The sequence below is a fragment of the Misgurnus anguillicaudatus genome, chromosome 13 (genome assembly GCF_027580225.2).
Source record: "Misgurnus anguillicaudatus chromosome 13, ASM2758022v2, whole genome shotgun sequence".
Taxonomy (NCBI): Eukaryota; Metazoa; Chordata; class Actinopteri; order Cypriniformes; family Cobitidae; genus Misgurnus; species Misgurnus anguillicaudatus.
Genome location: NC_073349.2, coordinates 20,362,566 through 20,374,890, shown reverse-complemented (window position 1 = coordinate 20,374,890; position 12,325 = coordinate 20,362,566). Strand labels below are relative to the sequence as shown.

The 12,325-nt window shown below is 38.9% G+C and overlaps 1 protein-coding gene across 1 annotated transcript in view; it reads right to left on the bottom strand.

Moving 5' to 3' along the window:
- Window positions 1-4,456: 4,456 nt before the first annotated feature.
- kmt2d (lysine (K)-specific methyltransferase 2D) overlaps window positions 4,457-12,325 on the bottom strand; it is a 33,958-nt gene continuing 26,089 nt past the window's right edge. The window contains exons 41-54 of the mRNA XM_073875337.1: window positions 11,918-12,082; window positions 11,679-11,826; window positions 11,501-11,582; window positions 11,244-11,419; window positions 11,038-11,162; window positions 10,803-10,941; window positions 10,603-10,718; window positions 9,194-10,517; window positions 8,968-9,104; window positions 8,748-8,878; window positions 7,774-8,059; window positions 7,613-7,686; window positions 7,201-7,309; window positions 4,457-7,126 (exon numbers count right to left, since the gene is read on the bottom strand). Coding sequence (XP_073731438.1) covers window positions 7,034-7,126; window positions 7,201-7,309; window positions 7,613-7,686; window positions 7,774-8,059; window positions 8,748-8,878; window positions 8,968-9,104; window positions 9,194-10,517; window positions 10,603-10,718; window positions 10,803-10,941; window positions 11,038-11,162; window positions 11,244-11,419; window positions 11,501-11,582; window positions 11,679-11,826; window positions 11,918-12,082 — 3,105 coding nt within the window. The 3' untranslated portion in view covers window positions 4,457-7,033. The remainder of the gene's footprint in view (window positions 7,127-7,200; window positions 7,310-7,612; window positions 7,687-7,773; window positions 8,060-8,747; window positions 8,879-8,967; window positions 9,105-9,193; window positions 10,518-10,602; window positions 10,719-10,802; window positions 10,942-11,037; window positions 11,163-11,243; window positions 11,420-11,500; window positions 11,583-11,678; window positions 11,827-11,917; window positions 12,083-12,325) is intronic.

The window sequence follows — 12,325 nt, the reverse complement described above, 5'->3', positions numbered from 1 at the left end:
ACAGGAAATGAACGTGTGTGCGACTGTTTTATTTAATTATTATTTTTTAAGTCCGTTGCTGAGTGCATTGTGCAACCATTTCTAGCTCACGTTTACTCGTAACTGACAATCTTTCTGATCAAGCTCCAATATCTCACACCAGTGCTGTTAATAAATTAGTGGTTTTGGTAAAAAAAAGTCAACTTTTTTTAATGGGCTTGTATTCCAAACTACTCCTTATTGGAAAGTTGGCATGTTAAACTGCACTATCGTTTAATGTTTGCTATCATTGGCCATTAGGGATGTAGTAGTTAACATTAGTACCACTTCAGAGAACACGTTATCTCTGTATATGCCCGTATTTTACACTTATTGCTCTGCTTTGCTGTGCATTGAAGAGTCATTCAGTTTAATTTCAGTGTACTGATCATTTATTCATGCAACTTTGTGTCTGTTGTTTAACACATAATGCCACTTTACTGTTCCCTCCTCTATCAGGCTGGTCTGCGCACGTGTCTTACTTACTGTTAGTTATCCTAGGTAAAATTATACTTACAAACCCAACAAGTAGGTGGCACTTTGGCCACAGATCATAAGGGTCCCTAAGGCTATGTTTACATTAATGCGTTTATGCTTTAAAACGCGTTACTTTTGCTACGTTTACGCCTTTCATCTACACTACATCACCGTTTTCGACCCTCATAAACGGATTCGTTCGCAAACGCTGAAGACCCTGTTTTAGTTTGAGAACTCAGACGTTGCTCTGAGTGTAAATGAACGTAGACGGAGTCTTATGTAAACGAACAGCTGATATTAACGTGACAGCGCATCATTTTCAAAGTAAAAATTATTTTATTGATGTAAATGTTGGTTTGCAACGGAGGTTTTGCCAAAAATAGTAAACATCTACCAACCAGCTATTATAAACGCTATCGGATTGTTTTAACATGTATCCTTATAGATAATGCCTGTTTTATATTAATGTTTGAGTATTGATGGGTTTATTTATGTTTTGTTTACATTTAAAGATAGACTGTAATTTTATACGCCATATAGGCGTTGCAAAGGCCAATATGAAGGGAGAATTGTAATGGGTCAGACATTATTTTCCAGTTTAATGTAAGTTTTGTTTGCTACTTTAAAATTAATTTAGTTTCAGATAATTGGTCTCTTAATTTTAATCGATGTTTTGTTGACAAGTTTTGTGAATATAAATTAATAAAAACAATAAACTCAACGTCATTAATATAATGCTCGTTTAGGCGCTTGGCTTTTAGCTATTTGTGTGTTGCTAGCGGAGGACGTGCACGGACCTCGCACACTTTTAAAAATTAATGCAATAAGCATTTCTGGTAGGCTAAAGCAATACTTCACTTCTTACTATATGTTTGATTGAAGTTTGCATTTGCTAAAATGTATTTTTGGTTCAAGCTCGCTACTGTTTAGAATGCTTTCTTTTTTAATCATAAAGACCTTTCTGTTTAGTTATAAAATCTAAATTAACCTATTAATCATATTAATATGTTGTAGGGGGAGCTAGAACAGTATAATGTTTATGTTTTGTTTAAATTTAGTTAGCTTACGAAAGATAGACTGTAATTTTAAACACAATATAGGCGTTGTAAAGGCCAATATGAAGGGAGAATGGTAATGGGTCAGACATTATTTTCCAGTTTAATGTAAGTTTTGTTTGCTACTTTAAAATGAATTTCGTTTCAGATAATTTGTCTCTTAATTTGAATCGATGTTTTGTTGATAAGTTTTGTGAATATAAATTAATAAAAACAATAAACTCAACGTCATTAATATAATGCTCGTTTAGGCGCTTGGCTTTTAGCTATTTGTGTGTTGGTAGCGGAGGACGTGCACGGACCTCGCACACTTTTAAAAATTAATGCAATAAGCATTTCTGTAGGCTAAAGCAATACTTCACCTCTTACTATGTTTGATTAAAGTTTGCATTTGCTGAAATGTATTTTTGTTTCAAGTTCGCTACTGTTTAGTACTGTTCACTTGAATGCTTTCTTTTTAAATCATAAAGACCTCTCTGTTTAGTAAAATCAAAATTAACCTATTAATCATATTAATATGTTGTAGGGGGGAAATAGAACAGTATAAGACTTTCCCAAACACATTTTTATAGGTTCAAAAATAGTGTCTGTTAAAGTTGCCAGCAAAGGACCCAGGTATGAATTTTTGTCAATATCACACACACCTTGGCTGCGTAAAGGTGCAAAGGTAAGCTATTATTAGAGTAATAAGTTATTTTACACTTTTATGCGCATGCCCAGTTACGTGATTGGTCATGTTTCATGCGTTTATGGTGGTGTATAGTGTGGATGAAGATTCTTTTTAAAATGCCAGTATAAACGAGGATCGTTTTCATTTTAAAATGCCGTTTTAAAACGCAAATGCTCTAATGTAAACATGGCCTAATAAAGGTGGGTTCCCTTTTAAGAACAGTCTCTAGACATATGCAATGTCTCGTTCCCGTTTCTTAGGGAACCGAGGTTACGATAGTAACCGAGACGTTTACTACGGTTTCCTCCCACACTACAAAGACATGCAGTTTAGGTGAATTGGAGTTATCAATTCACTTGCCCCAACATGTGTATGTCAACTTAACTAGTTTTCTCCATGAATATAGCAATAGATGCTGGAATGGCGCGTTAAAGGGACAGTTTCATCATTTACTCATCCTCATGTTGTTAAAATACAAACCTGTATTTGTTTTTCTGGTGTACGTAAAGGAAGATATTTTGAGGAATGTTTGTGGCCAAACTAATTATGAGCCCCATTCACTTCCATAGTAGGAAAAATACTACTGTTGAAGTGAATGGGGCTCATGAACGGTTTGGTTGCCAACATTCCTCAAAATATTTTCCCCCGTGTTCATCAAAACAAAGAAATTTATACAGGTTTGTAGCAACATGAGGGTGAGTAAATGATGACAGATTTTTTTGGGGGGGTGAACTGTCCCTTTAAGAATAAATAAACAAGTACATTTGAATTACTTTTTTTTGTGCTAAAAAGTGTAAAAGTTATACACTACAAATATACTAATTAAAGTATAGTCCTACTTTAGTGCACATGAAAAAAATATACTATATACCAGTAATACTTCAATTGACTTAAGTGTATTAAAATAATTAAAATAGCACAGTTTAGGTGCAGTGTGTAAATGTAAAATATATTATTTTGCATTTCTGTCAAGATATCTTTATAAAAATTACACACTGCACCTTTAAATGTTAAGTTTATCTTAAAAAGTACTAAAGGCTAATTTGTTGTATATAAAGTACAAAACTATTGCGTGAAATAGTACATTTACTAGGTTTACCTAAAGTGTATTTTAATATCTTTTTTACCTGGGATAGCCAGAAAGCACATTTTCTGACTATAAACTGGACTTTAAAGGCGGGGTGCATGATCTCTGAAAGCCATTAGGCTTGTTCGACTTCATACGGCCCCGCTAGAATCGACAGGGGGATGCCGCGAGATAAAATCTCGAATCATTCTCGCGGTAGTTTTACATCATTCGGGTGGCGATTCTTGCAGGGTCGAACAAGCCTAATGATGTTAGTGCTGATTGGCTACAAGTGTGTTTTGGTACTCCGCCCGAAGTTCCCAAGTGTTTTTTTTTTAATCATGCACCCCCCTTTAAGGAATATCAACTGCATTGTATAACAGATGACATTAGCTTTTGAAATTAAGGGTCTGTAATGCCTCAATTTCATTTAAGAGGGTCTACTGATTCAAAATGAAAGGCTGAATAGAGCAAGGGTCCTATATATATATTGTGTATTATATGTAGCTGAATCTTTTGCAGTCCATTTCCAGTTGTCCGGTGTGCATTTTAAGGTCACATCCCCTGAATCTGCTTTTTGTGGGACAAGTGTATGTCGGACGAGAGTAACATGATTCATTGAACTGTATTTTACACTTGAATTGAGTATGCATTATACTAATAATTATGACTGAACCTTGTTATAACATGGTGCTGTACATCATACACTGGGAATTCTGTCCGTAGAGATTGTAAATACAGGGAAATACATCAGCTAGTTGTTTAATCATTATTTATATTGTGCTTGCTTTTTCCAAAAAGTGGATTTTACAATTGTGTGTAAAAATATGTACTCTTAACTTTTGGTATAGACTGGAAAGAAACGGTAGTTTTTGCCGGTTTATGGGAGACAGAGTTTGAATTCCCCTAAACTTTGTCTATGTCAGAACTGATGATGATGATGATGAGTTCAGACTTGGTAAATTATATGCTTTCAATAAGACTGCAAATGAGTTTATGGCCCTGCGATTTAAGGTGTAAATTGAAACGTGTTGAAAACAAATTCACTTGTGAATTAGTCAATATGATGTACATAAATGGTATACACAGTAATAAATACTTTTTCCTATTTCAGTTTCATTGAATCTTTTTTTTTTTTTTTTATAAATCAATGTGCCACGTATGCAAATGTATATTTAAAATGCATTTTATTTTCCTTTACAAGAAATAAAGCAAAGACAAAGAAATAAATGAAGGGTTGGGATAGAAGGGGACAGCCGTATATAAAGAGATGCAACCTCTGACGTCAAAAAATATGTACAATTCAAAATTATATCCATACAAAACATGCCACATACGATAAAAACGATCATTTATTCATCTTTCCTAAAAGTAGCTCTGCTGTACAGTTGCAGCATATTTTTTTAAAAAGTAGGTCAGGTTCAAAAACGAAAAATCATGATTATTTAATTACAACACATGTAAAGACCTTAAATTAAAATTTCAAAATAACAAAGGGGGCGTGAGTTTCTCTGGCTAAAATCCAGCAAGCATTCTCGTCTTCAATAACATACTAGACTTATAAGAAAGAGCATCCGATACTAGTTCCGATACCTCCAAGATGTATAAATAAAATGATTTCGAGTGCAATTCACATGTAATTTGGGAGATGTTTTTCGATTAATGAAGCCATACCATTCACCCACAATCAGGCCTTTTCACAAAGTTGTATAAAACATTCACTTCTACAGGGAGGAAAAAAACAACAGGACACAAATCAAAAACATCTTGGGAGCGTCAAGATTTTCCATTTACTGTATATACTCATTTAAACTGTCACTGATTCAAGGACAGGGTTCAGTAATTCACAAGCAGTTGCATAAATAAAAGAAATATACGTGAACAATATTACATAAATACACAAATGCTATGCACCATTTCACTGCTTTTTTCATTCAAAAAGTATCCGTGAAGAAGAAATATGATCAGGATAACCCCCTCCAAAACGAATTCACCACACCCGTTCCAATTTCATTGGTGAAGACGAGAAACATCACACCTGTAGTTCGACTGCATATGGTCTTGTAGGAAAAATGCAGATAGAAAAAAAACTAAATGCAAAAACACTCTGGTTCATATACATAAAGATATTACTTAGTTTGCCATTTTACATATATTTATAGCTATTTACACATTTAGTTTTCTGATAAAATGATATCCAGTGGTTGCTTTTTCATGAATTTTATTTCTCTACAATTTTGAATTCGATTAAAAAGGGGCTGGATAAAGAGTTTAGTCCCCCGTTATGTACAGTTTATACATTTGCATTTATCTTTAACGTGAGGTCATACGTAAGGGGAGCGAGGAACAAAGTAGCAAGGGCTATGTGAAGACTTTGTTCGACTCCCTTCTTTGAAATTCAACCGTTTTAAATTACGCTTATATAAAAGAAAATAGAAATGCCCTTTATTAAGCCTTTCTCTGCCACCGCTTTCAGCCCGTAGACTGTGCTAGCACTATCAAACCACGATACATAGATAAGATACACAGGCTGTCAGCAGGCAGAGAAAGACTCACTACAGTAAGTTTACAACAGTCCACTATCACAGAAGGGAAGAGGCTTACACCTAAAGTTCCTGGTTGGAGTGATGAGATCTAATGAAGGCAGGATGTAGGAATTCAACATGTTAAACACATCCACCTTTTATTTGCCTGAAGCGTCAAAGAATGACTTCTGCACGTGGATCTGTGATGTCTCGAAGCGTACGCAGCGGCCCTCGTCGTCTATCACTCACACACAGTTTGCTCCATCGTTACTAAATCGTTAAAAGAGCATTCATACTCTAAAAAGCGTGATGCTCTGATGTGCAGAGACGGCTACATGATATCTACAGTCCGATTAGGTTTTAAGACACCCGTTTGATTGCTGTAAGTAATGCATCAACTGTATGATCTTATAATATTTGCATTGGCTCATTATTGAAATCATTAGAAAGCAAAACATAGATAGGAGCAAACCTGCTGCTTAAGATTCCCTGCTTATCCGAGAAGGCAATTGCTAGTTTGCCACAGACACATTCCTGCCTTCCCCTATCCACACAGTAGCACTTAACAGTTTCATACGAAGCAGTGACTTCCCACAAACTCAATGAGGTAGACTGGGTGAAATAAACCCACCTTTGAACTCAATATAATAAAACATCTGGTGCCTTGTGAGCCACAGGTCAATAGTATTTCATATAGCAGAGCCACTTCAGGATTGTCTTGCCAATGTCCACAATGTCAATCTTCATTGATGATTTCATGGGAGAAGGTCTTTCGGGGGTGGTAGCGGAAAGTATGGGTCCGAGCTAAAGTGTTCTCGTTTTTCAGTACTTGCATGGCTTTAATCACACATCTTCACTGAGTACTAGTGATATGCTATAAATTCAGTTGTTTTGGTAGATGTAGAAGGGATCGATTGCAGCCACAGTCAGCTTATTGTAGAAGGAAACGTCGGAGGAGAAAGTAGAGGTGCTTTTGGCAGAGGTGAAGTTTCTCAACAAGAAAGGTCCCATACCTTTGAGCTCAGGTTGTGGCAAAAGAAGTTTACTCTTCAAAGCTTTGGCTCTTCTTGTGAATAAAGTCTTATCTTTTAGGTGACGGAGCGAACTTCTCCTCCTCATTTCGGAACAGCTTATTATCTGGATAGTAAGAATTTAACAGGCTTTGGCGCAGGAGTGTTCTGGCACCACCAGGGAACAAATGCGAGGCTTTGTCCCCGCTAGGCTAGTTCATCCACTTTCTGCAATTCCAGGCTCCACAATGGCAGGGGATCTTGTGCTGATCGTCTTCAAAGTCAAACTGATAGTCATAGGTCAGCTAAAAAAAAAGAAAATGAAAGATTCAGACGATGAAACGGTTATTGGGGAACAACAGTGCATTACCGTACTTACCTCTTCACCCTTTGGGATCCTGCGGCTAGAAATGATGATGATTTTGTCTTCTTTGTCAAATGTCACGACTTCCGCAACACAATTGGGTGCGCACGAATGATTGACGTAACTGGGATAATAAACAGTAAGATTTAAAATAAGACCCAAGCAACACTTTTACTCAATAAGTATAGAGCAGTGTTTCCCCAATCCTGGTCCTCAAGGCCCCCCTCCAAGAAAGTTTTAGATGTCTCCTTATTTAACACACCTGATTTAACTTATCAGCTTGTTAGGGAGACATGTTTACCATTTTGGAAGGAGGCTGATAAGTTGAATCAGGTGTTTTCAATAAGGAAACATCTAAAACTTTCTGATAGGAAAAGTTTGAGGACCAGGATTGGGAAGCACTGGTATAGAGAATTTGACTGCTTACCGAGCAGGACCACCTGTTAAGGTGGCATCAATCACATGTTCGTTATTGATACGAAACATGTAGATCCCACGGTTCTGGTTGTAGAAAAACGACAAAGTTAAGATGAAAAGCAAATAACTAGCATATGATGAAAAAAATGGTGCTGCTTGACATCTACAAACCTGTTCCTCGTAAATCTTTTCTCGGCGATTTGCCACTTCGTTGCGAATGATGGTGCCGATGTACTCGATGACCATGGTGTGTTTTTCAAGGTCTTTAGCGGCGTACAGACCCAGTCCTTGAATGCGAGAGCGGGCCAGGTACACGTTGTTCTTCCACTCGGTCTTTAGTCGACGGTATTGAGAAGATTTGGAATGAACAAACTGTTTACTGTAAGGGGTGTTGATCTCCCCAGTAAATGTGCTCTGATAGGCTTTAGACACACTTGTGCTGTTAAGAGTATGAGGCCTGAGGAGGAGAAGAATAAAAGTACATTAGATCCATTCATTAGGACATCTCTAGTGTACTTTTCCATGTCACAAAGTATATTTTGGGGTACATTTGGGTTATTTATGACCCTGTCTGTGAAATCCAGGCTAAAGTCTTGATCTAATTACAAGATTGAGAGGATCAAAGTTTGTTTCACATTGATTTTAATCTTGCTCTTACTTGGTCATACATTCAGGGTTCCCACACCTTAGTTAACTTCAAACTCAAGGACCTTTTAAGGACTTTCCAGGTTTAATACCCTCGAATTCAAGGACTTATTGTGGGGACACATTTCAAGTGAGAGCAAGGATACATTGTGTTAAGATGCATTGTTACACTTCCCTTTCAAGGGAACTCGCGCTGCGTCACCGCAGTGACACTTTGGGGACGCCTCCAAGGGTAAGTGTGCCTGAATGTGTATATCAAATTCAACCAATGATGAGGCTAAACCACAAAGACAGGGTGACACGGGAGCCAGGAAGTATATCGCTTACAGGGATGCAGGAAGTATGGAAAGGTAGAAGCAGCGTCTCGTTCCCTTCTCAGGGAACAACAGTTACATACGTAACCTGAGAAGTTTTCATGTGTCAAACACAACTGTCCAAAAAAGCATTTTGGTATGAATCAACATTTCACATACAGAAGATATAAGCATTTAAAGCATTACCTTTTGCAGTGTGTGAGTATTTTGGGTTCTGATCGTGCACAGCCTGTAGGGTTGATCATGAGAGGAAGCTCCATGAGAGGGTGGCGTCCATATCTGAATGAGTAATCTTGACAATTTTCCACACCAGGAAGCTACAGAAAAAAGGTTTGCATTATTTAAATTAATTAATAACACAATACATTCGATATTAAAATGATTGAATAAATTACTAAGCTCTTACCGATTCAGTGATTCGCATCACCGCGTGTACAGTGAGTCCATACATTTCTTCACCCTTGACATGCTCCGTGAAAAGCTTCAACATGGCTGCTTCCTCACGCAGTTTGGCAACCTGCTGCACAATCTTGCACCAGATGCCTGAGCAGCATAGGTATGATATTATTATATAGCCGTAATGAATGTAATTATTTATCTTATTTTAGAAAAAAATGCAGCAATGTACGTACCATCTGGAGTGTCATCTCGGAAGTGCAAGTCTTCGTATCCATGCTCAAGCACACGTACTTCAAACAGCGGCCTGCAATCCTGCTCGCTGATGCGGCAGCGGTAGCGACACCGACGGTTTGGCACACGAGTGCTCCAGTAAATCCGTGTGGCCTCGTAGCCCACAGGGAAAATAGCAGTGGGTGAATGAAAAACAGCCATCTGAGATGGCAAGAGCTGGCCCACGGCATGAAAGATGAGCCCACCTACACGGAACATGTGAATGCGGTCACCGCGTTGCAAGATGCTGGCAATCTGCTTCACCTCATCACGTTCGATGTAGACACGTCGAAACACTGCAAAACTGCTAAGCTCCTCTTCGCTGGGGCCTTTGAGCTTGTGCTGGGTGCAGAGCATAGTCTTGTCTTTGAAAAACATGCAACGGGCTCGAATAGCACAGGCAAAATGATAGACATTGGGGCAGCGCAGGCGGTTGCAGCTGTTTGTGGCACCCGTCTTCTGACAGTACGCACACCGCGTTCGCAAACCACGGCGAAGGGCGACCTCCACGTTCATAAGAGCCCCGCCTAGAGTCTCATACACTTCCGTTGACCACAGAGCACAATTGAGATGCACCCAGAGGTCAACATCAATGTTAAGAAGACGTGCAGGACCGTCGGTGGCACCGTCTCCCTCTTCGTGGCAGAAGCAGCACTTGCGCTTGTCGCGAGGGAGCTTGTCTGGTTTTAGCGTAATGCGAAGACGCTCCATCAGCTCAGAAACTTCACGACTGCTCTCTTTCTTGGAACCACCTTTGCGAATGGTGATAACTATCTGGAGACGTTTCCACCTCAGACCCTTCCATTTTTTGATCTTGGGGCGTTCTTCCTCTTCGTCAGAAAGGGGTCTGCTACGGTGCTTGATGGTTTTGATCTCTATAGTGGGGGAGTCCAGAGGAGAAGGAGAGCTAGCCGGAACAGAGGGTTGTTCTTCAGATGGAGCAGCTGGAGGGAGAACAACAGGTTCTTGAGATTCGGACGCCATCGTAACTGGGATGTTGTGAGACTCTGTTTTGACAATATCACTCTCAGGTTCGGCCTTGACTGGGGCGCTCGGGCTTGAAGGAGAGGATGATGTAGATTGAACATTAGAGTCCGGTTCAAGTTTGGACTCGGGGTGAGTGATGTTTTCTGGTTCAACTACAGCACGCGATGGAGGTGAAGGTGGAGATGGCGATGGAGGTGGAGATACCTCCACAGGAATAACAGGCAGATGTCGCACATCAAGATCTGAAACGTTTGTCATGTAACAGTGCTGTGCAGGTTTATCGTCTTGCTCTTGGCATTCCTTAAAAAAAGGAATAACATTTTCCTCAATACACTGTGACTACAAAAATGAAAAATCACAAGAAAATAAATGTCAGAAAATTCACCTGTTTGATGATAGACAAAATGTCGACTTGTTTTCTTAGGGTACACCCTGGGAGAGACACATCAAACTGCCTAAGCCACTCTGCATCATGGCTTGCTGAAGGGTTTGTTTTTATGTCTGAAAGTTAAAATAAATTAAGAATTTTTTTAACCAGAAAACTAACATACACTGAGCCAAACTCAAAGCAAGTAAGTACATTACCTGGAATTGAGGAGGAGTCCTGTACTTTCCCTGGCACAACACCTGCTGTACCCGGACTCTGGGGAAAAGCCACCTCATATGAATTTGGCATACGTATTTGCAGGAGCTGAGCAACCGCTAACATCACCGTGTTAAGATTCTGTTAAGAAGAGGAGGAAAAAACAACACTTAATGCTGTTACACAACTTCATGTATGGCTTTTATGGGTTGTTCAGACATTTAGAGATAAAAATACCTTAGCTGCAGCTGACGAAAGCATGAATGTAACAGACACTTCATTGCTTTTGGCTTTGTCCCACTGGCTGGACGATGGTACAACCTTTCCACCCACTGATTCGAATGGTTTTGTCTCAGAGAAACCTGAACATAATACAGATCATCAGGTGAGCCAAGTCAATCATGAAAAACATGTACAAAACCTTTTCAAACTTTGCCACATACTGGGAATGGCAGAACGTGGAATAATAGGAATAGCAGGTGAGATGGTCCTCTCATCCTCTTCTTCCTTAGGATCTAATAAATGGGGAAAGCGAGTTGTCTCGTCACCTAGCTGGCTTTCAGGTGAGGATGCAGGCACAATGCTATCTGGAGCTTCACTATCATCGTCACTCTCCATCCTAAATTAATAAAACCCATTAGCATGAACATATTTACACACACTGATGAAGAATGTTGTTTCGTATATTTCAGTACTTTACCGTATATCTTCGTTCTGATTATGTGGAGGAGTAGGGAGAGCAGCAAGTATATCTACGCTCTTGACTTCCTCTGAAACAGAACCTACAAATACAAGGAGGAATGTAAGTTGAGATTTTACAAAAAAATTTTATTTTACCATCCAAAAGTACATTGTCTAAAAGCAATACTATGCCTTACCCATGGTATCTTCTGATGCCTCCGTCTCTTTCTGACCTTCTGCTAGTTCTTCCACAGGGGTCACCCCGTTGAGAAGTTTGTGCTGTACAGAGGGGGGTGGAGTAGGGGGAAGTGAAGAAGGTGGTGTTGGAGGATTGCTAAGGTTGTTCTATAGGAAAAGGTAGCAAAGAATTTTATAATATGAATTTTGAAAAAGCAAAAACTGAATATTGTTAAAACGGGATAAAACTGAAGTGCACCTTTGTAAGAAGCTGTGAATAGTAGTCCGGGATATTGTCCAGGATTGCATTTCCAAAAGAGCCTTTCAACTGAGTCTTGGCATTGGCTGGGCTGCTGCCAAAAGGAGCAAACAAATCCAAACTAGCAGTAATGGATGGCTCCATCAGAGGAAGAAGAGAAAGTCCCTGTGGGTCAAAAACAAAAAATGAAAAACAAAACCAATCCCAACATTAATCAATAGTAACAAAATGATATGTGACCCTGCTAGTGAAATCCAGGCCAAAGGCTCATTCTTATTTGAAATTCAAGTTTGATTTAAACCATTGATTTCACTTTAATTTCAATCTTTGGCCTTACTTGGTCAACATCCCATATATCAAGGTTTTATTTACATTATGTAAGTAGATTTTATGTAGAAAACACAAAAT